The sequence below is a fragment of the Dermacentor andersoni genome, chromosome 1 (genome assembly GCF_023375885.2).
Source record: "Dermacentor andersoni chromosome 1, qqDerAnde1_hic_scaffold, whole genome shotgun sequence".
NCBI classification, from domain to species: domain Eukaryota; kingdom Metazoa; phylum Arthropoda; class Arachnida; order Ixodida; family Ixodidae; genus Dermacentor; species Dermacentor andersoni.
This window is the reverse complement of record NC_092814.1, coordinates 366,375,078-366,402,334: the sequence shown is the minus strand read 5'-3', so window position 1 is coordinate 366,402,334 and position 27,257 is coordinate 366,375,078. Positions and strand designations below refer to the sequence as shown.

The 27,257-nt window shown below is 47.1% G+C and overlaps 1 protein-coding gene and 1 pseudogene across 1 annotated transcript in view; one reads left to right on the top strand and one right to left on the bottom strand.

Annotated features, from left to right (window-relative positions):
* Window positions 1-1,039: 1,039 nt before the first annotated feature.
* On the bottom strand, window positions 1,040-5,275 carry LOC140219788 (uncharacterized; annotated as a pseudogene).
* Window positions 5,276-6,454: 1,179 nt separating this feature from the next.
* LOC126516657 (ABC transporter A family member 7-like) overlaps window positions 6,455-27,257 on the top strand; it is a gene marked incomplete at its 5' end in the record, with an annotated part of 48,595 nt that continues 27,792 nt past the window's right edge. Inside the window, 2 exons of the mRNA XM_055063842.2 lie at window positions 6,455-6,660; window positions 8,825-9,047. Coding sequence (XP_054919817.2) covers window positions 6,455-6,660; window positions 8,825-9,047 — 429 coding nt within the window. The remainder of the gene's footprint in view (window positions 6,661-8,824; window positions 9,048-27,257) is intronic.

Sequence of the window (27,257 nt, the reverse complement as noted above, 5' to 3'; positions counted from 1 at the left end):
TGAGACTCACAGCAAATCTAATGGCAGGTGTATTGTCGCGCTACTGTAGGAAGAGGGCAAGCATTTATTCGGAGATAACTGTGATACAGCTCTCACTTGCCTTAGTAAACTGGTTAAAATGCTATCGCAACGTGACACAACTACAGCTTGAACAAGACCTCACATTGAAGAAAGCAGTACTTTGCGGCAATAAGTTTGAGGAAGTGCTTAAGCAGCAACTGCACATTCATGCTGCCGGCTCATCGGAAACCATCGATCCTGCCATCGATCTCTGCATACAACTAGCCCAACGCGACGTGTCGATAGGAAACGCAAAACAGTTGAGCAACCTCAGAATAGCATTCCTGTCACTGGTGCGGTAGACAAGGAACACGCCCCAAATAAGAGTCCAGCGTCAAAAGTGTGCTGCACGCAGTGCTGCAAAAAGGGTCGCTTCACCACCGTATGCTGATCATCACGCATGCTTCATCATCTGGAATTAAGCACATCTCCGGAAAGTACAAGCTTCCTGGGAGCGATCACAGACGGCGCAACAACTCCGTGGGCATAGAAGCCATCGCTAAAATGACATGAAATGATAGAGCTCAAGCACTTCCAGAGGAGGAAGATTAAAACGAAAGATTGAAAGAGCATGATTATAACTTTTCAAAAGCAGTAGCCGTACACCTTGGGATAGATTGTTGAGATTGCGGATGTCGGCCATTCTTTAAGAAATGCAAGATTGTGAGCAAAGATAGCAGCCAAATGACGCAAGAGATAATGAAAGCCGCTGAGATTGTGCGTTTGGAAAGTATGTGCGTGAGCATGCCATTAGCCTCCCTTAGTGCAAAGGAAATAGATTTCCTCAAGCGCTAATCTGAAATTTTGTGTCCCAGTTCCTTTATTGGGATGAGTGCAGAAAAAATGATCACATGACAAAGCCGGCTTGGCATTGGTAGATGGCCATGTTTGTAAAAATTTTTTTTTATTTCTGTTCTTTCGCTACCCCCCCCCCCCGAGTATCTTGCCTTATTTATTCCATTGACAAGGGAATAAAACGATAGGTGCAAGTAGAGCTCTGTAGTGTGTTTCTCTTCTGTGCGTGCCGTCAAAATGTTGCGCAATCGAACCTGTAATACACTATCTCAGGCAACTTATTGGGAGGGTACCAGATATTCTCTGAAGGAGGGTGGTGCATTGCCAAAGTATGTAGACACTTGACTGCCATACATGCAAGTACGGCAGTTGGAGAGCAGTGTTGCAACTTTATACATTCGCCCCACCCTCTGGTGAGTCATTTTTTTTTTATTTTTGTGGAAATCAATGAATGCAAAGTCCGCTGCCACCTTGCCAAACCCCCATTCTACAGCCTGCCGCACAGTTCTCATGCGCTTGTTGAAATGAGCCTCGTGGGGCTGCAATGATGCACCTCCAAAAGGCTTAAGGAGCAGGGGCCGGAGTGGATAGGCTGGGTCGCCATAGATAACGTATTCGTGGCCTTGGGCGACTTTCTCCAGGTTGCGGTAGAGGGCCGTCTTCTTCAGAATTCCTGAAACAAGGTTGCAGCTCTTGTGAGAGTAGAAGAGTAAGACTCATGCAAATGCACTTGTTTTGCACAAACAGAAGCAGTGCGTGAACTAAAGAAAAGTTAAGGGACCTTATTAGGGTATACATTTTCATCATTAAGCATGCAAGGTGCTGGTAGCTTTGAAATGGGTGAGCAGAAGGCCTCTGTTTGAAAACAATATGTTTGTGAAAAAGGTAACCTTGCAACCTCGTGAACTTCAAGCGTCGTCCATGACTGAAAAATTTAGCTGAAATGTTCAGAGGAGTGTATGATATCCGCTGAATGTTTTTTTTTCACAATGCGCGAGGGGTGGTTCACGACCCCTTTAATTCTCGGTCAGACATACCTAAGTAAGCAAGAAATTCGAACAACACAAACGTGTATAGTTTGATATTTGGTGTAAGTGGTCCTGTAAGTGTAAAGTGGTTCTGAAAATACGGAACACGCCAGGGCAGGACATGCATAGGCAGCTTGGTAGCAATTATAACATTGAATATTACCATACTAGATTAGGTATTTGAGTTATTGAAGCTAATCACCATGGCGCATTCTAGAAGCAATTAGAGGCAACTTCACGCACCAGCATCGTGGCGCCGACCATGAAATGGTCCATCCATTTGACATATCAAGCCATAGGGGCACATCACGGCTTGATATTTTTGTACGTGATGCCGTTTGTGGCCAGAGAAATAATCTTGCTGTCCAACTGATGGCCTGCAAATTCATCGCGCTGTGCCATCAACGAAACCCCAGCAGTTCTTCAATGGCGCACCTTTCATGTGAATGGCCTGATAAAAAAAGAAAAAGAAACAGCGGTAAACAGCTATCTGTAGCAAGAAACTCTAACGTATTGAGAAAAAGATCATAATAGGATTAGACCACGGTGTAAGATATACTCTTTAGGTGTGGACATCGTGCCTTGCAGGAAGAGCTAATTCTGTCCCTGTTTCGAAACCGTGCCACAAGATCTATCTCTGACCATACGTGTGTCACGTCAGAGGTGGCAGTTCTTGTATAGTAGTCCACTGTGGTGGCGTCCTTTCATGCATGCACTTGTGTGCAACAAACAAATTTACTTGACTGTTCTTTTGCCAAATCTTCGTCATCTGCACATGGTTACGTGTGAAGTACAAAAAGAACTATTTTAGAAGGTAATGAAACGACGCACTTCTTCATAGCTATTACACACAGCGTGCACTAAAAAACACGGACGAAGAATAGACAAACACGAGCGCTGACTCACGACTAAAAGTTTATTGCATTTAAACACGTAAATATCTTCTTGGCTCACCATTTTGTTTTCCACAAGTAATGAATACCACCCTGCCACTGACCAGGCAGAAATATTCACCAGTTACCATGGCAACAAGACCATTTCCTTTCATTCTTCTTTTTGCTCGTGCAATGTACCGGTTTCTCACCCGATGAGGCTTTCACCGGTATGCACAAGCGCATCATGAAGGTACATTACCTGGGAGCGCTCGCGACCACATTCCTTGTCATGTGCGCACACCTAAAGAGTGTATATATGCCTTAGAGCATGGATTAGACTTCATTGCTCAGCCAGCACTGCTGCTCAAGATGCAACAAGCATACCTCACTGCCTGCACTTTTGACCCCCCCATGACTTCAATACTCTAGCACCACTACAACAGAGTAAAGCAAAGTTCTCCCTCGCTCTCTTAAACAAAAACCCATACAAGCACACACATAGGTGAAAAAGCGTGCATATCCCACATGCTATGGCAATCAGTTGAAGCAAAGCTTCCTTTAATTCTGGCACTGCCTCACCATTAATTAGTGCCGAGTTTTTATGTTCACAGTTTTGTGAAGTACGGCAGTGTTGAAATAATAACCATTATCTTGGGTGCAAAATGTGTTTGTCTACGCAGCAGAAAGAATACACAGTGAGATATTTTATTGCGGTTTGTCCTGCACAATTTGTATCCAGTAGGAAGTTGTGTACTGTCACCACCTCACAGAGCGCACTGCATCGTGGCACAACTGTTTATGTGCTGGACTGCACCTTGCACATTAGTGTCACCTTGATGACACGGTCTGGGTGTGAGCAAGGGCTGTTTAATGGAAAAGTATGGAACATACTGTGTGAGGTTTAGCATTTAAGTACCCCTTGTGAAAACAATGATCGTTACCACCACTAGCTCTGAATGCAGGTAAAGGTGTGTTCAAGTGTCAGCGCACAATGTTTACACCAATGGCCTCGTCCATAAAATTCGGCAGCCCCGACATTTCGGCTTTCCTTAAATACAAGTTCCTTGCCGTCCATTAAGTTAAGACTGCCCAGTGCGCATCTTAAAATGAATACTCTCACAGCTCTCATTTCCGATGATATGAGAGCTGTGTCGAATTCTGAAATTCCATAAAGCACCTCCAGATGACACCCACATTCACTTGCTTTGAAGCATTCATACATTTGTAGTGTCGCCTTGCAAACTGCCATGAGCAAAGAGCAAAGAGGCTGTTCACTCATTTCATTACTACATAGTTGAAAGTGAGGACCACACTGATCGCGTGGTGTGCCTGTTCGCGCCATAGTACGACACGTGTTAGCAACGGTGACAGGACAAGCGTAAGACACACACTGTTCACCTGCAGCGGTCTCATACGTCTGGTTAAATCTTGTATGGAGGAAAAAGCTGTTGTGCAATGTTCTTTGGGATTACTACAGCGAAATTTAAAACAAGGCTTTCGTTTACATCCATAAGCTATCAGGTTCCTTTGCTGAGAAAGAACATGGTATACCTTATGAAACTGTAATCCTTCTAGTTCTATATGGCATATGGACAAGCCGCATTGTGCATTGGCACGACGACGTCGACTAGCGATGTATACAGGCATACTTCTGCTCGTCGACAGCGCATTCGTCAAACCCTAAAGCCTTCAGCCATATGTCCCCCAGTTGCTTGCTTCGAGAAGCTACCACGTTGCATTTTCCAATGTTGTTGACTAGGTCGTTTTGTTACCCGTTTTCAGAACAGTAAAAAAATGCGTCGCTAGCCTAACTGACCATGCATATTTTCCTTTTTCTGAAGAGACCCCAAACGGGGCATGCTTGCTGGCGTCGCTTTGCCCCTCTAGCCTGCTGCTCATGTGTATTCTGCACGCTCCCGGCTATCCCCGCGGGAACATCGAAGGAAGAGCAAAGGTGGCTTCGCTTAAACGAAAAAAAAAAGTGCGCACAAAGGAAAGTGGGGGTGGGGGAACAGGAAGGATGTGTGTTTTACACTTCTGCTGAAAGCGGGCTCTTACCTGGGAAAACAGCTCCAGGTTTTGTAGGTTGAGCCACCTGTGCTCCGTGAGGTCCGCTAGGAGGTGTCCAAAGTAGTATTCAACGTGAGATAAAACTTTAGACACCACACTCGATATCACCAAACTGTGGCGGCTGAAGAACACCTCAAGATCACACAGGCGGTTCGGATAGGCGAGACGCCGCAGCGTCGTGCACAGCGCCTCGCGGCCTGAAACTCGAACCTGTTGAGCGCTCTCTACCTCTTCTGGAATCAGCAGGCCGGTGAGAAGATCGTCCAGGTCCGATTTCTCGAACCTGAACAACCGGTAGAACACCGTGCTGTCCATGGCATCCAAATTAAGCAGGCCATGCTTCCGAAGATCCCGCCGTGGTTCCAGTGGGAGCAGGTGCACATCTTCTAATTCGTCCCAGTGCAGAGATCGCAGCAACAGTTCGTCGTGAAGCACGCTATACGGCATCGCTGATGAACGCAGACACTATTGTGCGCACAATTCAAAGACAAATTACCGAGAGTGCTTGCTTATAGCCTGGGTAGGTCACAAAGGAGCACTCAGCGTTCAGACGTGCTTCAGGCTTGTCTTGGCAAGGCTTCATGTTGGCTACTTTGGCGCGTAGCAAACGCAATACAAATGTTTGTTTATTGCTTCGTTCAAGTAATAAAGCAAGCAAATTACTTACTTCATAAAGAAAAAAAAAACGACTTAGCATGTTATTGAGTGTCAGTTTTTGGCAGTAAATCTGAGCTAGGAACGTAGCTACGCGGGCGTTGGGGCGTGCGGGCGCACGAAAAGCATGCTAAAACTCGGTTGCTCGCTCTCCTCCGGCAACCCAGTAAAACGGTAACCGGGAATCCGGTAATACGCCCACGGGGCGGCTTTCCGGACAAGCTAAAGCTCTCTACTGTCTATTTACGAACGCAAATAAATAGCGTTGTCGAACATAGCGGCACCCATGGCTTCCGCTTCAGCGTTAATTCTCGTCATGGCTACGCTTTCACTCGCTATTGAAATGAGCTTTCGCTTTCTGTAAACTCACCTTAAACGTTCGTTATATGCGTATATCGCGTCCAATTTCTGAGTTCGTTCGGCTATTCCGGCCTCCGTAGACGCAATTGAGACGCATCCGCATATCAACAACATAATGGTTGCTAATGGATTGTCTTGGCTTGGATACGTTTGGCAAGAGGGGCCAGACGGCGGCCTGTTTTATAACGTCTTCCTTATGTTTGCGTTCCCGTACGGCAAATAAAAGTCTTGAAAAGACGCGCACCGTAACGTCCCGCAAAGGCGCTTACGTTTAACATACGTGAGGCGACAAACGCTATTCTAAAACTGTCTATTATCTCTTTTTGTTTGTGTCCTTTCGTTACACTGTTATATGACGAAAGTAATCGTTTTCTGTTCCTGTGCAGTCAAGTTCTTCCATTGAAAAATGTCACCAGCAAGGTTGAAAACAGCAGCCTAACCAATAAATAACGTTTTTTTTTATTTTTGCTATCTATTGTCAGTTGTACTTCATACTGTAATTCATAGCGCTGTAGATCATAGCGTGTAGAGCTATGAGGTTTTTCGTAAATGCATAAGGAGTGCTGAAACACGTGTTTGTATTTATTCAATATGAGTGCAAAGTGAAACCGAACGCTTTATTCAAGTTGGCGACTTCCGCGCAGCCAGGGTAATCGGCGCAAGCTGTCTCTCTGCATCGCGATGATGGGCATGCCCCGAGTGCTGTTCCTGGATGAGCCTTACGTCAGCGTGGGATCGACAGCGCGCAAGCGAATCGTCAACTATATCAAAGCACTACAGAGAGTTTCCAAGATGTCCATCGTACTGGCGTCGCACAGGTGAGTACCATAGCAGACCCACGCGCTTAGGCGCACAGCGAGGACTCTCGGCAGCCCTTCACGCCCTCAGTGACGCCAAGGTAATAGAACCCGGATGCGCTAAGTGCAGCCGCCCATATCTGTGTTTCGGCCACTACGCATTACTACACATTATTGATAGGACTGGAATGGAGGTTGCTTGATGCTAGGGTGGTCTGGAAATTGCTACGGTAGGAATGAATATTTGGCACGCACAGAAAAGGAGCACATGACTACCGGAGTAGTTCTCTGTAGAATAAGCTCCCCAGTCAAAGAAATTTTTCCTCCTCGGAAAATCGAATCCGACGCCACCTGCCTTAACGAGGCAGTCGCCCTACCGTCTAAGCTTTCTTAGTAGGCAGGCCGCGGTGGCCCCTTCCTGATGGGGCGCGGAGTGCAGAGAAGCTCGTTTACCATGCATATAGGGTGCGCGTGAAAGGATCCCTGATGTTCAAAAAATAATCCGGAGCCCTTGCCACATGGACGTAACCCATCAATGGCTAATCAATTATGCGCCTGAATTGAAGTTAATATTATTTTACAGTGAAGGCGAGCAACTGGAAGTGAATTTTTGTTGTTCCAGCAACTACTCCCAAGAAACGGTCTTGCTGATCTTAAAACTCCTTTTAACTTAAAGTTATTCTCTTCGAGGAATCTGTAACTCTGTCTCTTGATCGGTACCGTGCTACCTTCCGGTAGATTCTAAGTTTCCTTTATATGGGTTTTCCACCATGCCGATGTCAGAATTCATTTGTTTAACACTATGATTAAATTCGTAATGTTTGTAACTTAAAAGAGGTTGCCTCTACTTTGTAACTGCCACTTGAAGTTATAATTTAGATTCATATAGCTAATTGCGTCAATTAGCCTCACTTGCAACTTGGCCGTATTCAGTTTCCATGAATAACGATAATTAAAGGACTCAGATGGTTATACTTGGCAGCGCCACTGTGACTCTCCCTGGTGCTTTTCAATTTAGTAAACTAATGCACAACTTCTTTTCGAACTGTAACAAAAATTTGTGCAAAAAGGCTTGATTCTTCTCGCATTCCGTTGATATTAAAGGCAAGTGCTGTCACAATGGATCGATGGAAACAACTTTATTTTGAATCCGGCAAATTTGACCACCCGGGCTCAGGTCTCCCATGAGGGGACTTCGAGGCCTTGCCTCGTCGCCGCCTCTCGGGCTTGCTGGACAGCCCACTCTTGTGTCTTGAGGTTGGAGCTGCGCAGAGCGGCGGCCCACTTCGACGCAAGAGCCTCTGGAGCTACTGCCATTGTAGCTGATGTAACACGACACTCCCACAACATGTGTGGCAGCGTCGCTCTAGTTTCCTGACATAATTTGCGAAGAGAAGGCGGGTATTGCGAGGGAAAAATGTGCTGCAATCGCACCCGACTGGGGAAGGTTTTTGTTTACAATTGTCGCCAGACGACTGCCTGGCAACGTTTCAGCATGGGGTGAGGTGGGGGCAGCAACCGCCTGCCTAGCTGGTAGTGCTTGGTGATGTCATTGTACCTGACCAAGCGTTCTCGTGTGTTTTGAAGCAGGAGTTCCGAACTCGAAGAGGCGGTCTCCGATTCTGCGCGGCGGGTCAGTTCTCGCGCAGAGCTGTGTGCTGCCTCGTTCAAGTTAGGGGGGCCCTCATCGGTGGGGGTGGCGACGTGCGCTGGAAACCACATGATCGCGGTGTTATCGAAGTGCTGTCGACCAGCTTTCCTTAGAATCTGGAGAGCTTCGGAGGAAATGCGCCCCCGCGCGTAGTTGCGAACTGCGGATTGTGAGTCGCTAAAAACTACCTCGCAGATGGGGTCGGTAAGCGCAAGCGAAATCGCTACCTCTTCCGCTGTTTCGGGGTATTGTCACAATCAGGCATTCCTATAGCCCCGGCGATCTGAAACCTCAATGCAGTGATGCCCGTGTTTCTTAGCACATACATCGGTCATCCCTTTCTCTCGCGTCCACCAGCCCAGTCGCATTAATCACAAATGCATTCGTTTCCATGACTATTTCTGTGACTTTGTTTGGAGGAGCGGACTTCTGAATGGGAAATATGTGTAGAGGTTGGTAGCATAGGAAAGTTCTCGACGGCCCTATTTGCACTGCGGCTGTTACAGCAGTCGTTTTTGCTGATGTGTCACGCAGTCTGTCGGACGTGCAATTTCCGTGCAACCGAATCGCCATTATGGGCGATGGACGGCTACAGTGCCTGGGCTCGTTGGCACGACTCAAGGAGAAGTTCGGCAAGGGCTACACGATCACTGTTAAGACGTACCCGGATCGAAAGGAGGATTACATCTACCAGGAGGGAATCGCCTTTGCCGTCACGGATAGCTTCCCGACCGCTGAGCTTGTGCGCACATACGAGGTAAGATGGACCATCACTGACACCCTTTTCCAATATCTCTGACAGCTTCGTTCAGCGGACAGACAGAATTGTAGTGTCTAGGCTGAGACGGCAATTCCAGACACATTAATCGCCCGCTGAAAGAGAGTGGCATAGTAGGTTGCCAAAATTTTTCAGGTAAATACCTTTCTAAAAATGCGGCACATCCAACGTGCCCTGTTGGAATCTATATACCGCGAAGCTTTTCGTAAATGCATAAGGAGTGCTGAGACCGGCGTTTGTGTTTATTCATTGTGAGTGCAAGCAAAACCGAAAGCTTCATTCATGTTGGCGAAGAAGGCAGTGCACCTTTGAGCGTGACCAGCACTACAGGCGTTGAAAAAGGCAAGCTGGTTTTCTGCACCATTTGGTTGGCGTACCTGACCTCCCCTTGGAGGCGCAGATGCGACCGTCCACGGAGTTGCCAAGCGGCGCAACGCATGCGCAATGTGAGGCATCTCCTCCGGTGCGCTCTCTGCCGTCTCACCGCGTCTATTCGCGTTGGGGCCCCCTTGCCCTCACCACCAGCAGCCAACGACCCGCATGCGCAGGCCGGCTTCGCCGTTCTACGTTCCACTGTTGCAGGCGTAGTAGTGTGAGCCATCAGCTTCTCATTAAAATCTATCATTGAAAAGATTCACTCAGGTACCACGCAGTCACATGCACTCCGCTGTCGAATGCCACTACCGATGGCAAAGCGGGAATTTTTCTGACGTGAATAAAAAGCGTTGAGAAATAGTGAATAAAATGTGTACACATACATATGAAACAAATACATGTTCAGATATTGCCATGACAAACACGCACTTGACGATCTACTTACGAAATGTTAACATTAAATAGTTTAGAGTTGAGCAAAATAACTGTGCTCGCAAGAAGTCCTGCTTCTATTGTTATTCTTTCTGGTGTTGGTACTAATGTTCATGTGTTACTTTCTTAAGTTTTCTATATTGCATAAATAATCTTGTCACTCTTTTAAATACCGCAATTTCTTTCCCTGTTAATGCGAATAGCATTCTTGGCATTGCCAGACCAGTTGTTTTTTTTTGACTATCTAACCGTTTTCGGGGGCCGATACCGAAGATAATGCACTCTAAAAATGAGGGTCCATTCTCTCTTTCTTTTAATGGGAATATCATTCTTGGCATTGTCAAACCAGTTTTTTTTTTTTTTTTTTTAGGCTATATGTCTGATCGTTTTCATGCGTCTATCCCGCAGATAGTCAAGTACAAAATTAAGATCCTATTCTCCCCTTCATTTAATGAGTATATCATTCTTGGAACTGTCGAAGCAGTTTTTTTTTTCTTATTTCCGAATGTATGTCCAACCGTTTTCATGGGCCGATCCAGCAATGTAAAACTGTGGGCCTATTCCCCTCTTCTTTTAATGCGAATGCATTTTTGGCATTGCCATCCCAAAGATAATGCAGTCTAAGAATGAGGGCCTATTTTTTCCTTCTTTTACTGCAAATATCATTCTTGGCATTGTCAAACCAGTTTCTTTTCCAGCTATAAGCCTGATCGTTTTCGTGGGCCGATGCCGAAGATCGTGCAGTCTAAAAATGTGGGCTGATTCCTTAGGTTGTGTATTCTAACAATGTGGGCCTAACCTCGTTTACGACGCTTTTCAATAACAAAACAAATCTTTGAAAATTTCTTCGAAACAATTTTCGTCTCAAAAGAATTGTATTATGATACTTCAACAGTTATCGTAGGTGAGTGCTGGCCGAATCTTTTTATACTTACCTCCTGCTTTCATTTTTCATTATTATTTTTGTGCATCAGTCAATCGCTCTACTGCATTCATGTCTCGCCATTATTTGCGGCTTATTAGCTGCGGCACTGCAGCGGTGTAGGAAATAAACACTTTTTTTAAAGCCTGCCTCGTACACGCTTCCCAGGAGAATAGCTTGAGCTCGCAGAAAAGCTGACGCTGACCCGGCCACTTCGTCTGCAGTATTGAATTTGAACGGAACAGTGCTTCTCCTGAAGAATATCCACTGTGCTCTTTTGTACCTTCGTGAGATACTTTGCGGTGGATGCCCACTTTACTGTCTTTGAGTCTTTCTGCACTTTTTGAATTTTAGGCTAATTGATTTCTTTATTAGCGGAAATAAAGTCGATTTTAAACAGTTTTTAAACTTTCTTAAACAGTTGAACAGTTTAAAACAGTTTAAACGGTTTTAAACAGTTTTAAACTTAAAACCGGAAGCCTTTCTCGTGTTTTTGTTTGCCACTTCACTTGAAGGTATAGTTTACATATTATGCCTTATCATACTAGTTACACGCAACTGCATTTTCGCTCTTTTCAGTTGCCATCCCCTTGCTCTATCTGATATGCGGAAAGGAGGGGGGGGGGAGGAGTGGAGAGATATCACATAAGAATTGACTAGCTATACCTTCTCCTTCAGAATGTGTATAGGCTTGCGCACGTAGAGTGGAGCAGTATAGCAGCATGAGACGAAGTAACAACGAAAAACCATGGTAGTTCCTTTGCACTCCAGAGTCCACGATGGAGCAGCAAGCACTGCCGTTGCGTTGAACGCGAGTCGGCATTGAAAAGGCGTTTCAATGTAACTATCGCACTGTCACCGGCATAACTGCCACGTGCATTCTGATTTGAATAATGGGTGTTTCATTGCAACTCCTGCTGATCTGTAGACAGCACTGGCTAGATAGCAGCCACTGGAACGAATAGCCGGCGTGAAGCTCAAAAAATATTTCTCAGCCTGTATTCACAAACAGTTCATACGCGCAAACTGTTCGTAAGAGCAAATTCTAGCCAGTCCAGTGGTTGACATTTTGTTAGCCAAGGCGGACAGCCAATGGCAAAGAGCGCATACCAACAAAGTGTTTTGTGAATTCGGTGCCTCTTCTTACGCGTCTTTTTTTCTAGGGGTGTGGACTGAGTGGCGTTTTACTGATCAGACCCCAATTTTCGAAATTACAACGAGACTCGCTCGTTGCTTCGTTCCCGAAAAACTAGCGCACCGGGTAAAATAATTTTGCACTAAACTTCACTTTGTGGATCTCTTCCGAATGCTGCAAAAACAGAATAGGAGTCAACAGCCATTGTGTGCGGCGCTAGCAACATGGGGTGTCGGCGGGCTTCCTTCTCGTTTTACTCAACCCAATTCAATGGTCAAGTTGACGATGCAGAGGCGACCTGACGGTGACCTGGTAACACAGATTACTGACGATGACTACGACAGCTGCCGCATCACAGAAAGCGTAACGGAAAGGGCTCATACACAAAGCAAACACGGTTTCAAGCTGTTAGCTGCTGTCGCAGTAGACTGCATGATCATGAGCCATTGCATGACAGAAGCTTAAGCAGAACTTTTGGTCATTGTGTGCTGTCAGAAAACATTCGTAATGTGCCATAGGGAGGAATTCCGCACACACATGTGCGGCTAAATGATTTGCCGAGATGCCGAGAATATCCGAAAAAAATCCTATACTTCAATCGTACAACTGCGGAGAAGTACTTGTACAAATGAACTTCTAGCCAAGTTAGTACGCACATTGAATGATAAGAAAATAGCGTTTGGGGTGGTTCAGAACAGCTTCATATGTTGTATAGTACGGGTCAGTTGGATTGTGACGGTCCACAAGAACTTATCGCGCGCACTGGGAGAATACAACGTTGTAGTGATCATAAAGATCAAGAACAATCCACATTTTGGCGGCAGTGTTCCCTCGCAAAGTGGGGTAACTGTCTTCTGAAAATTTGGCTAGAGTAAACAGCGCCAGGTATTTTTGGAGCAAGTAAGGCGTTATAAACCGAAGTAATGGTCATAAATGCGGCATATTAGGTGCGAATGTTTCTCTAATTAAATAGAGCGTATACAAGAGAAAAGCGTCAGAGAAGCTCCCTGAACACGTTTCTTTTTTTTTCTTCTTTTTTTTCCCCTGACGACGTTTATGTTGACATGCCAGGAAATTCGATGTCTGCTTTTCGCAGCATTAGCCGAGTTTACCGGAGTGCGTCAGTAGCGTATCGCATTCCCTAGAGCACCACGGTAATACTATGCTACAGCGTTTACATGCGGCCCTTCGTTCGAGGCAACCTGAGACCTGTTTCCTGGTAATGAGTTTCTCCGCTGTGTGGAAGAGACCCTATGCCCGGCAACCGGCTCACTTTTCCTCGATCCCTCGATGCGATGCGCCAGTGTTTACATGCATCGCGTGAGTCGAATTGCCCGTCTCGATTTACCCTCTCCTGGCGCACTAATGCGATTCACCTTCATAGCGCCTTACCATCTTATACACGGCAGTGGTACTCTAAAAATGCGATTACTATGCGCCTTGTTGTCGCATTCACGTTTATGCGGCTGTTGACCGCTTGTCTTCGACTTACCTGCTCATCTTGCTTTGTCTGACCACTTTCCTGCTTTCTTGTTCCTTTTTGTAATATAGAAACCATAAACATTGCAAAGGAGTGAATGCTTCTAACATTGTACGAGCTCTCCTTTGAAAGCGCCCATTTCTAATAACGAAGTTGGCGATTTTATTCCCTTGATGTCAAATCTTTTATAGACGATGTGGTCATTTCCATCAGTGTTTTAGCGGTTACTTTGAATAATCTGAATCTTTCAAGAGTACGTCAGCCGGAAAGGTCGGCGTGCTGAAACCGAGGGTGCTCATTATAGGCATTCTCTAATACCGTCACATTGTCATATTCCCTGTTCTGTCATCTCTCACTGGCCCACGCGGTATTCGATCTTGCCGTTGCGTGAGGGAGTTGGCCGACGTTGACGAGAACTTAGAGAAATGAAGGTTTATTTACGTATTGTACAAGACTAGAAATAGGTAAAATAATAGTAAAAAGTCATCGACGGCCGGCAGCCAACGTACGCTGCAGACCGTGGCAAGAAGAACGTCTCTCTCTTCCGATGGTTCTCGGGCTTATAACCCCTTCAGTCCGACGGCGTCACATTATTTTCAGCCAATCGTCGAGCCCGTGCGGTTATCATTTTTATCCATTCGTAGGGCCCGTGTAAGTGGCGTCGTGTTCGGTCAATGGGCTCCATTCTCCTGTGGCTGCTTCTGTCCAGCGTGTCCTCCTCGCCTGGTAGGCGCTCAGCAGGAGGGGACTGGTCGTCCTTGAACGACCTTCCAGTGCTGCAAAGCAGCTTTTCTGGCGACTAGGGTCAACTACCTCGAACCGTGCCGACCTCCAGTTGCACTTTCGGGAAGCGTCACACAGGGTGGAGACAAAACCTCCACGCGCGGCACACAAGGGCGGGATAGCCAACTTGTTGACGGGTCCGGTACCATGGTCGACGAGCACCTGTGCACCACATTTGGAATGTGACGGCGAGTGGTTGCTTTCGTAAAACTTGACCGATGCTAGTTAGTGGTCCTTATCTAAGATCTCCTCATCGCCCCGGAAGTTCGGAATGGCCGGTGAACTCAATTCGGTGGCCACGAAGAACGCCGATGAAGCCCGTAATGCACTGGTGATGACCTTCGTGTGACGAATTCGTGCATCCCGTGTGGTGGAACACGTACGTCAAACAAACGAAACAACATAGCGCTACCCCACGTGCAATCACAGGCTCTTTACCCTTGACTCGCCAGGCTGTTACTATATCAAACTCAAACCTTTGATTTCTTTTTTTTTCACAGTTTTAAAAATGTAGATCCAGCGACTTTTCTAAACAGCTTTCCATATCTCTTCGAATGCCGACATAGCAGAGTGATATTGCCGTTGCAAAATAATCGTGAGAAAACTCAACAAGTAATGAATACGGATTATAACCATACACAAGCAAACTTTAGAAGCTACGAGGACGACTCCCAACGCATAATAAAACTACATACATCGTTATTCAAAGGAAGGAAGGTAATACGTCGGTTTACTGAAACAACCGGCTTAATATAACCAGTGCTTCAAAACACTTTAGGCAGCCTCACTACATGAACACCCTGTTCATAGCATATAACAGTGGGCTACTTATCGCCTCCACTGGTACCACTCAACATCCGTGCGAATTTCGCAGCGCTTACTTGCATTTCACGCCGATGTTTTCTAACTCTTGTCCATACGCGACACACCTTAAATGAACAACAAAGTTAACGTGCGTAACTTACGCCCTCATAAGAACCTGAAAAGAAACGCGTCTACTATTAATTCCACGCACGCTTAATGCAAAACTCAGAACGCTTGCCGTCATCAACACACACGAGCAACCCAGTCACATTTTGCTTCTTTCCACACGCACGGGGCACGCTCTAAAGGAACTAACGCTCTTCTAAGTGCAATTTACGCGATCACTTAAAGGCAACAAGCTTAACCCTCATTAAAAAGGTTACAATTTTAACAAATTTTAACTAATACATGCGCCCGTTACTATACACTTTGAACAAAATGACCTTGACGTTTCAAGACGATGAGCAAGGCGAGCACAAGGTAAAAGTGGGAGCCAACGTTTCGACAAGACGGCTTGTCTTCTTCAAGGCAACATATGCTTTCCTCGGCACAGCATATACGGGTGGGGTTCTCCTAAATGGGAGGCGGGGTAAGGCGGGTGGATGAGGCAACAACCGAAGTTGTGTTAGCGGCGAGAGTGTAGAGTTGTAAATAAAAAGGTACTTAAGGTTTATAGATAAGGTTTCCGTAGAAGAAATCCCAGTTTGGCCTATGGTATCTAATAGCGACACACCTACCTAGTCCCCATCTAAATTATTAAATCACCATTTGTGAAACATCACCACAACCCTCCCATCTTTTGTTCGAGACACGCCGCACTTCCTTCGAATTATCGACGCTATTAACGCACTAGCACTAGCACTATTTAGTTATTTAGTCATTAGCTATTAGCACTATTTTAGTCACTTTGGATGTTTCTGCCCTTTACAACCCGCCGTGGTTGCTCAGTGGCTATGGTGCTAGGCTGCTGAGCACGAGGTCACGGGATCAAATCCCGGCCACGGCGGCCGCATTTCAATGGAGGCGAAATGCGAAAACACCCGTGGTACTTAGATTTAGGTGCGCGTTAAAGATGCCCAGGTAGTCGAAATACCGGAGTCCTCCACTATGACGTGTCTCCTAATCAGCAAGTGCTTTTGGCACGTACAAAACCCATAACTTAATTTCTGCCCTTTACACCTCGAGCTTACCGGAATCTTGGAAGAACGCTAACATAGTCCTAATCCATAATAAAGGGGACGCCAAAGACGTGAAAAATTAGAGACCGATCAGCTTACTGTCCGTTGCCTACAAAGTATTTACTAAGGTAATCGCAAATAGAATCAGGAACACCTTAGACTTCTGTCAACCAATGGACCAGGCAGGATTCCGTAAAGCCTACTCAACAATAGGCTATTTTCACACTATCAATCAGGTGATAGAGAAATGTGCGGAATATAACCAACCCTTACATATAGCTTTCATTGATTACGAGAAAGCGTTTGATTCTGTCGAAACCTCAGCAGTCATGGAGGCATTACGGAATCAGGGTGTAGACGAGCCGTATGTAAAAATACTGAAAGATATCTATAGCGGCTCCACAGCCACCGTATCCTCCATAAAGAAAGCAACACAATCCCAATAAAGAAAGGCGTCAGGCAGGGAGATACGATCTCTCCAATGCTATTCACAGCGTGTTTACAGGAGGTATTCAGAGACCTGGATTGGGAAGAATTGGGGATAAGAGTTAATGGAAAATACCTTAGTAACTTGCGATTCGCTGATGATACTGCCTTGCTTAGTAACTCAGGGGACCAATTGCAATGCATGCTCACTGACCTGGAGAGGCAAAGAAGAAGGGTGGCTGTAAAAATTTATCTGCAGAAAAGTAAAGTAATGTTTAACAGTCTCGGAAGAGAACAGCAGTTTACGATAGGTAGCGAGGCACTGGAAGTGGTAAGGGAATACATCTACTTAGGGCAGCTAGTGACCGCAGATCCGGATCATAAGACTGAAATAATCAGAAGAATAAAAATAGGCTGGGGTGCGTTTGGCAGGCATTCTCAGATCATGAACAGCAGGTTGCCATTATCCCTCAAGAGAAAAGTGTATAACAGCTGTGTCTTACCAGTACTCACGTACGGGGCAGAAACGTGGAGGCTTACGAAGAGGGGCCTACTTAAATTGAGGACAACAGAACGAGCTATGGAAAGAAGAATGACGGGCGTAACGTTAAGGGATAAGAAAAGAGCAGATTCGGTGAGGGAACAAAGGCGCGTTAATGACATCTTAGTTGAAATCAAGAAAAAGAAATAGGCATGGGCAGGACATGTAATGAGGAGGGAAGATAACCGATAGTCATTAAGGGTTACGGACTGGATTCCAAGGGAAGGGAAGCGTAGCAGGGGGCGGCAGAAAGTTAGGTGGGCGGATGAGATTAAGAATTTTGCAGGGACGACATGGCCACAATTTGTACATGACCGGGGTAGTTGGGGAAGTATGGGAGAGGCCTTTGCCCTTCAGTGGGCGTAAGCAGGGTGATGATGATGATGATGATATAACACACACAGGATTGAAGGAATTGAAGCCGTATCGAAACCCCTCGCAGTCAATCGTCAGGCGCACGCTCCTGAAGTTTACCTCTCACTCCTTAGGTTAGTTCTCGTGCTCAACTATTTAGAATTCGATTTCATTCACTGCCTGCAAACTTTCGGCGCCAGCTTGAGGACACCATTCGCTTCCACGTGTGCCAACATTTTCATGGGACAGCTTGAAGCAGACCTGATGTCGTGCGCCTTAACCAGCTTAATTGGCCGTTTCAGGCGGTTTCACCTCAGTATTAAGTTTACTGCTCACCACTCTCTTAGTCAAATCACCTTTCTCGACACGACGGTCTACATAGAAAATGGAAAACTGACAACAACACTTTCCCGGAAGCCTACGGATAGCCAACAATATTTTGTCTACAACAGTCAACACCTGCGACACCGCAAGCAAGGAATTTCTGTAGGACATGCGACACGAATAACAGGAATCTGCAGCATAGACAACGATTAAAATCAACGCCTAAATGACCTTAGAGCAACGCTACCAGAAAGAAACAATCCACAAGTTTGTTTCGACAGAGTTTATGACGTCACTTCAAGATTGGAGAGGCAGTCGGAATTCCCCAAGAAACAACCTGCATGAGAATCTGACAAACTACCAGCCTTTATCACAATATATTCTAATGCCCTCTCAGGCATAAACAATGTCCTAGAAAAAAACACCCAATACTATCAAGTAATGAACGTCTGCGAAAAGCGTTTACGGTGGCACGAAGGTTGACCTGTCACCGAGAGAGAGAGAAAAAACATTTATTTGAACCATCGAGGTGGTTGCTATGAGGTCGAGTGGGTGGTGTCCTCATTCCAGGACTCCACTGGCCATGGCTGCTCGACGTACTTGCTGGACGAGAGCTTCTTGTCCCGCCAGGGTATCGCCGGTCAGCTGTACCTCCCACCGCTCAAATGACGTGCTAGGCGTCTTTAAGTGTTGAGGTTTGCCCCCGCACCCCCACGAGATGTGGAAGAGTGTAGGGCGTGTGTCGCCGCACCAGGGGCAGATGCCGCGATATGTATGTGGGAACATTTTACTGTATTTGTGTAGGTTAGGAAATGTGTTTGTCTGAATAAGTCGGAGAGCTACGGCATCTTCAGTGCTGAGCTTTCTGTGAGGCGGAGGATAAATCCTGCGGTTGAGTCGCTGGATCTCGAGTCGGTCGCAGTAATTGGACGGCAGGGGCATGAAGGTAAATGGTGGGGATTGATGAGACGATTCGTCTTGCCCCGCTCGGTTGATTAGCGCTCGAGCTAGGGCGTTCGCCCTCTCGTTCCCCTCCAGACCCGCGTGGCCCGGCGTCCACGTGATTTGATGGTATTCTTGCAGCCTCGGGCCTAGAATATGAGCCGCCAGCAGCGGTGTTCGGCCGTTGGTAAAGTTACGGCAGGCCTGTTGCGAGTCGGTAACGACATGGGCTTCCCTGCCTACCCTGTCTTCTTGCTTTATTACCAGCGCCGCAGCTATGGTTTCAGCCGCAGCTGGGGTCTCTGCCCTTACGGAGGCCGCGAGAGTCAAGGAGTTGTCTCTCCCGTTCACGGCGGCTACCGCGAAGAGGCCCCCTACAGGGTACGCCGCCACGTCCACGTACGTTACGTACGGGTCACCCTTGAATTGTCGGCGCTGTCTGTCGACGCGAGCCTTGCGTCGTCCTTCATGGAGTTCATGGCTCATGTGCTTCGGTATCGGGTTCGCCTTGATCTTGCCTCTGACCTCAGGCGGGAGTGATCGTTGCCCATCGAGGGCACGGAGCTCCGTTGCCGTTCCGGTCCGGTGGAGGATGGCTCTGCCCGCGGCCGTGTTCTGTAGTCTGGCCTTTTGCGAAGCCATAACCGCGTCCGACAGCTCAGCGAAGGTGTTGTGGATCCCGAGGGCAGCTAACTTCTCGTTTGAGGTGGTGACAGGGAGACCCAGGGCCGTTTTGTACGCGCCTCTGATGATGGCATCGACTTGTTCTTGGTCGCGTTTGTTTAGCGAGTGATAGTGATACGGCATGCTATATGTGATTCTGCTGATCACCAGAGCCTGGACGAGGCGAAGCGTGTCCTCTTCTCGCATGCCCTTGCGGCTTCTTGTAATTCGTTTTATAATCCGCGAGATCTGGTTGGTGGCAGACCTTAGGGTTTGGATGGTGTGGGAGGCTTTCAGGTTGCTCTGGATCCAAAAACCCAGAATCCTAGTCTTATTGCCTTCCGTGATCTTCTGGCCCTCAAGATAGAGGTCGATAGGGCCGGGGGACTTGTAGATTCCTCCTCCGTGCACCCGCATCACCTCAGACTTTTCTGGCGCACAACGCATCCCGCTCGCTGCCGCAAATCTCTCCACGGCCGTCGCGGCCTCTTGAAGGGTCGCCTCTTTTCGCGCTAGGGAGCCCTTGGTGGCCCAGAGCGTGATGTCGTCTGCGTAGAGGGCGTAACCTAGGTCGGGGATCTTCCGCAGCTCTTTGGTCAGCGCTAGCATCCCGACGTTGAATAGAATCGGGGATATCATCGCCCCTTGCGGTGTTCCTTTGTTCGGTACGTCGATCGTATCCGATCGAGTCTGGCCTATTCCGATGGTTGCCGTCCGGCCCGTCAAGAACGATTTAACGTAATTAAAGATGCGCTCCCCGCAGCTGATGTCGTTCAGTCCCTTGAGAATGGCCTCGTGAGAGATGTTATCGAAGGCCCCTTTTAGGTCGAGTGCGAGCAGGAGATGTTCTCCTCCCTTCGGGATGCCCTTAAGAACTTCTTCCCTTAGGATTAGGAACGCATCTTGCGCAGAAAGTCCCGGCCTGAAGCCAAGCATGGTGTGCGGGAAGAGGTCACCGTCCTCTATGTAATGTTGGAGGCGGGTTTCGATGACCCTCTCGTACAGCTTGCCGAGGCACGAAGTCAGCGAGATGGGACGCAGGGCGTCGATCGCGGGCTTCTTGCCGGGTTTGGGAATGGTCACGATTTCCGCGTGTTTCCACTCGTTCGGTACGTGGCCCTTGCTCCAGAGTTCCTCGTTTAGGTATTCGGTGAAGTCCTGGATGTGCATCGGGCTCAGGTTTCTAATCATGGCATTGGTGATTTTGTCAACTCCGGGAGCAGTGTTGCGCTGTGAGGCTCGTGCCGCGGCATACACCTCTTCCTCCGTGATGGGAGCGTCCAGTTCTGGTCATGGGTCTCCTTCATATTTTAGGAGGCAGGGTTGTATGGGGTCGCTACCAAGGTATCTGGTTTTTCGGGTGTCAATCAGATCCTGGTCGTTTCCGGGGAACTTGTGAGCGATTTCTAGGAGCGTCCGACTGGTTGTCGATTTCGCCTTGTCGGGCTCGATAAGGCAACGTAGGATGGCCCACGTCTGCGCCGTACTCAGGGTACCCTTGAGCGAGGTGCAAAACTGTACCCAATTTTGCTGCGTCAGCTCGCTTGCGTAATTTCTGGCTTCGTCTGTTATTTTCTCGATTCGTAGACGTAGCTTCCGGTTTAACCGCTGTCGCTTCCACCGTTTGAGGAGGCCCTCACTGGCTTCCCACAGGTGTAAGAGCCTGCGGTCGACTTCGGGCGTCTCGACCGTGCGCTGGATGGTTTTAGTGGTTTGGATGTGGGCGTCCCGGAGGTGCTGCATCCATTCCCCTATGTCCGTTATACCGTTTTCGGGCGGGGGGTACTGCCTGAATGCCTCCCAGTCCGTAAGCCTAATTTCACCAATTGTTCTCTTGAGTTTCGGCGTGGATACCGAGATGCTGAGGATGTAGTGATCGCTGTCCAATGTTTCGCCCAGGTGCGCCCATGAGTATTCCCTTACGTTTTTGACAAATGACAGGTCCGGAAACGTGTCTCGACTTACACTATTGCCAACTCGGGTTGGTTGGAGGAGGTTGGTTGTCAATTCGAGGCCCATTTGGTCAACCGCATCGAGGAGCGACCTTCCCTTTTGCGTGTCTTGTTGGTAGCCCCAAGTCGTGTGTCTAGCGTTCATGTCTCCCACCACTACCAGCTGGTTGCCGCCAGCGGCTCTCACGCTCTCGTAAATGATGTTGCGGAAGTCGTCTTTCTGAGCCCTCGGGGGACTGTACAAATTCAGGATGAAAGTGCTACGTCTACCCCTCTTCTGCGGGAGGACTTCCACTAGCATATGATTAATGTCATGATGTTGATAATGTTGTCCCACGGCCGTCACCGTTTTGTGAACTAAAACCGCGACCTTCGGTGATCCCGCGTGTTTAATTACGTAGTAACCCCGCAGCCTGATCGGCTGGTTCCCGACCTCCTGAAGGCAGATGACGTCGGGGGGGTATAGGTGATTTTGGATGAAAAGTTGGAGTGAACTTGCCTTCTTGTTGAAAGAGCGACAATTCCACTGCCAGATCACGAGGTGTTCGGGCGCGCTGCGTGTGGTGTTAGCCATTGCTGACGTTCATGGCACCGCCGTCGCAGTTGTCGGCGTCCCTGATGTCACCCGTGTTGTTTATGCGCTTGTACGCCTTGATGCGTGGATTGCTGCTCTCGTCGTCGACCCGCTTGCGCGAGCCAAACTCAACCTTGCGTATTCTTCTTTCAAGGTCTTCATGGCTTAGTGTGTTCTCCTTGACTTTATTGTTTAATTCACCCATCTGGTAAAGCATCTGTTCTATCGTAGCATCTATCGTAGTTCTATCGCATCTGTTCTATCGTGTCACCGAAAAATCAACTTTCTTATATGTCTCTGCACACAAAAGTCAGCCAACCCCATTCCCCCGTAAAGAAGCATGTTGTCGCCCTAGTTGCAAAACCGGCAGGCACCAAAGAGGTGACATTAAAATTAAAAGCACCGCAAATATTTATACACACGAAGTGAAAACTAGCTTTACTTTGTAATAGTTCGTATGTGATTTATATGCTTGAATGTTCCTTCCGTAAGAAGCAATATGTCGGTGAAACGGGATAATCAATGAACATCAGATTAAACAGACTTTGCACGGACACAGGTAAAAAGCTTCCCAAAGCCGTCATCATGCATTTCAACCAACCAGGTCATACATTTGATGAACTCAAACTCTTCATCTTACAGTCCATTTTCCGTTCTGAACGAGAGAAAAAATGCAAAGAATCATACCTCATCCATAGGTTCAAGACATTGCAACCAATCGGCATAAACGTTTGAAAGGAAGCTTTATAATTTGTTCGCTATGCTATATTTAAACCTCTAGGCAACATCACTTAGTTATTTTCTATAGGATGCGTAGTGTATTTTTTCTTTTGTTTTCTTTTTCTCTTTCCTCCCTTTCTTTTTTCTTTTATTTACATATTTGTTTCGTATTAGTAATTTTTTTCGTACGAACACCATTTTCTGCCGCTCCTTTTATAATCTCTCTCAGAGACGCGCTAGCTCACTGACCGCCAGCGAAGCAGATAATAAAGGGGTGCCATGCACCGTGCCACCAGCCATGTGCGTAGCACTCCTTTATTTTCAATTGTACACCCTCGCCGCTAACGCACCTTCGGTCAATCTGTCACCCACCCGCCTTACCCCCTCTCGTCTTTAGAAGAGCGTTACCCATATACAGGGCGTTTCAGTCAACATTTTCAAAAATCTTTGAACGTTGCCTGTAGCAGATATCACAATTCTAGTTCATGAGCTGGTCTATTCGAAGCGGCGGACAATACTTGCACAAAAAATTGAGATCCAAAATCGACTAATGAATAAATGTTCGCTAATTAAGTTCTTAACTAATTACATTACGGCCCATATGCAATTTACAAATTTTAGCCGTGGAGTTCGCAAGGCGGATCCACTTGGAACGAATTTTCAGGGTGGCACCAGCTTCGAGATAGAAATTGCCGAACTTTACGGAGAAGAGCGTTGACATTCCAGTTAATTTGTTAACAAAACGTCGTTTCATGCACTGAAGCACACAAGTAACTGTATCGCCAATGCATTTCTCCGCAAAGTTCGGGAATTTATATCTCAAAACTGGTGTCGCCTTGAGAATTCGTTCCAAGTGCATCCACCTTGCGAAGTCCACTGCTAGAATTTGTAAATTGTAATATGGATCATAATAAAATTAGCTAAAACGTTCATTAGTGAATTTTTGTTAATTAGTTGATTCTGCGTTTCAATTTTATGTGCAAGTAGTGTCCGCCGCTTCTAGTAGATCGGCTCATATACTAGAATTGAGCTATATGCCACAGGCAACCTGTGAAAATTTTTGAAAGTGTTCGCCGGAACACCCTGTATACTTTGCCGAGGAAAGCATATGTCACCTTGAAAAAGGCAAGTCCTCTTCTCGAAACGTTGGCTCCCACTTTTACCTTGTTCTCGTTTTGCTCATCGTCTTGAATTTCCATCTCCCACCTTCACTGTGTTTTCCCTTCACGTTTCAATTCTCTCACAAAAGAGAAAACTATCTGCTCATTAACGATCACTTTCGCAAAATCAAAGCTTAACGCTAAACGCATCTTTCAAACCTCGGGGCTTCTCTAAAGAAAACATAAAGAAAGCTCGTAACTTACTTATTGACAGCAGCTCTAGTCTAGAGTTACGAATATTCTCAAACGTTCCAAAAAGAATCAAACAAAAGTGTTCATTGTTCGGAACCCGTATTTTTGCCGGTCGCTCTGATAGTCTAAAAAATAATTTTTGAGCCTAACTCGAAGGAGTCACGATTTCAAAGCTGTTCTATTGAGCCAGGAACAACAAAAGGCCTGACACTCCATCAGCTCTTTCCATACGTCAGAGTCCGCTGCCAGTTTGCGTCTTGGCGACATGCTTTCATAATGATGTCGCCTGACCGTGTGACGTCTTCCTGCGACGTCGTCTCGTCCTGCCACATTGCGGTGCTTCACACTGCATGCTCCGCCCAGAAAGGATCGACGGGGACTATAATTGTCCTGTGCCTTTTGTCGATGTTCGCATAGAGCATGCTTCTCTCACTCTTTTTATCCGGTGAATTGGACGCGCTAGAGTCGAAAACGTTGTCAACGAAAATCACGCCTTTCTTTTCTTTGTGGCGCGCTGATGCTGTTTGACACTTCTGACTTTCTTAGGCTGCGTCAGACTTTTTGAAGCATTCCGATCTAGGCAATGCTTCTTTGTACGGCGCTTTGTCTTCGTAACCACTTCCGCGCCATCATGTCGCTCCTCGTGCAGGCCGTTACACATCTCGTAGCCCCGGACTAGTGTATCACTCGTACAGTCCGAGTGATTTGTACTTGAATCATCTCTCTCTTTGCCTGGAGTGGTGGACTGATCCCTGAAGAATGCAGCAGTCTTTACTTGAGCTACACAGCTCGCACCCCTGCGAACTGCCTTCTACTACATTCTCCAGCTCACGCTGTGCATCGGCACACGGCTCGTCGGTTTCACTCACTGTCTCACCCGAACAGTCTGAATGACTCGTACCTAAATCACGGATGCCTTAGCTACTTAGACTGGCGCACAGCTTCACCGACATCTCAACAACGCTGTTCTCCAACTTTGAACTACACAGCTCGCACTCCTGCCGACTGCCCTCAACTGCATCGCCTAGCCTGCCCTGCGCTTCGGCACGAAGCCGCGACTCGACATAGGTGCTGGTGCCTGTTCAGTCAGTGGTACTATGGACTTGGTGGGCAACTCCGTTAAAAATACATTCAATGCACACACGCATTGACTGTGCCAATTCATTTACAGCTGGCATAGCTGTCTCTACAGCGCTCGGTTGGCACAGCACCTCGTCGCTCTCAGTACGGCCTTTAACGACCTCTGTTGCCCCTAAGGCATCGTTAGCATCGAACACTTCTCTTTCATCTGTGAATGTGCTGCTAACCTCACAGGTACTACTTCTCTCTTCACTTTTCGACAAAAATGTGCCATCGACTTCTAACTTTTGCTACGTACTACCTACAGATTTTTTAGGCTGCCGTTGTCTTTGTTCGACCAAAGCCTCAATCTCTTTGTTCAATGCTGCCATTACTTCTTCGTGTTTTTGCCGTCTCGCTCGCGTTCCTTATGTTCTCGCCCGCGCTTCTGCGCTTCCTGTACCACCTCCCAAGCAATCCCAATGATGTCGTCGTCATTACCGCTATCTTTAATTGCCTTTTCCGTAGCTGGCCCTGTCACTGTTTCGTCCTCCTCAATTCCCAAATGTCGCAACAACAAGTCTAACCTTGTTGGCACCAGCTGAGGCGTTCCATCTAACACCATCGCTATCATGGGTAACTCACGTTCAAAACATCTGCGCTGCAGCCTCTCGCACACTCGGATACCTGCGCCATAACTTGAAGGCTGCATCCCCCGACATAAAAGAACTAGCATATATAACATTCATTCGCCCAAAACTAGAATATGCCTCATCCATTTGGCACCCATCACAAACGTACCTCGCCGCTGACCTTGAAGCCGTGCAGAATCGCGCCGTCCGATTTATATCATCATGCTATTCAAGAAAAACTAGTACTACCGCGCTGAAACACTCCCTGGCCATCCCATCACTCGAGTCACGCCGCATTATATCTCGCCTCTGTCTTCTTCATCATTTCTACTATCACCCACGCACAAGACACGAAAAGCTGCAACCCTCGCACAGGACGTCTAGCCGCCTAAGCCATGACCATAGCATCGCACGCATCAACTGTCGCACCTAAGCTCTAAAGTCATCATTTTTTCCGGACGCGATAGCACTATGAAATGGCCTGCCCAATAGCATCGCATCATGCACTAACCGCAAATCATTCCGGGATAAACTAAATGACCATTTTCATGAGGGCAAAAGGTTCCTGTCATATTCAATTCGGCACTCTGAACAGCTGATTATATTTTATTTTTACTTGTTTTCCGTGTGATGCCTTTTTCACTATATTTTTCTCGTGTATTAATTGAGTGTTTCATATATATATCTATATTTTTTTTCTCGTGTTTCAATCCCGTGAATTTTACTTTGCGTTGTATACGCGTGACAAGAACATTTAACTGTTACATACTCTTTGTTTTTGTTATTGTTCTCTTTTGTCAATTTATTCTTTCTCTTTGACCTTGACTTTGCTCCCCCCTTATGTAATGCCTTCGGGCCTTTAAGGGAAAAAATAAATGAAATGAAATGAAACCTCGTCAACCTTCCAAGGGCCATGGCAGCTGCGCCGACTTGTGATTACAACTGATTCCTTAAATAATTTGTGCAAACCCAAATTATGCCACAAACTTGAAGGCTCGCGATGCTGCGACTGGGGATATGTGGGGGAAGAGTATATCTTCCACTTACTTGGCTGGAATGCTTAGGCGGTGGTATGCGGCCATCATCGCCTGCCGTAGAGTAGCGAGTGCTGGAAAATGGTACAGGATATGTTCCAGGGTATCAGGGGACCCGCATCTCCTACAGTAAGGTGATGAGGTGCGCTCTATGCTGAATTTCCGGGCGGCAAGCCATGTGTTGCCGCTCCTGAGGCGTAAAAAGAATACCTGTTCTCGCTTGGAAGGAAGTCGTGGTCGAGACTTGTGGCTAGCTGGAGAAGGGTCCCATCGTTGGCAAGGTCGCACGTAGATGGCTACCACTGTTCCGTCGAGCCCTCGGAGCATGGTGGTCACGGCACAGCACTTCATTGGCTCTGCCATCAGGTCAGCCACGTTTACCTCGGCTAGCAGCAGCTCACAGTGTACGTACATGGCGCAGCGTGGGGAGCCCTGGGGATAATTGTTCTGCAGGCAGGGGGCAGCTATGCAAGTAGGCAGGGTACAAGATATACTGCTGGAGTACCA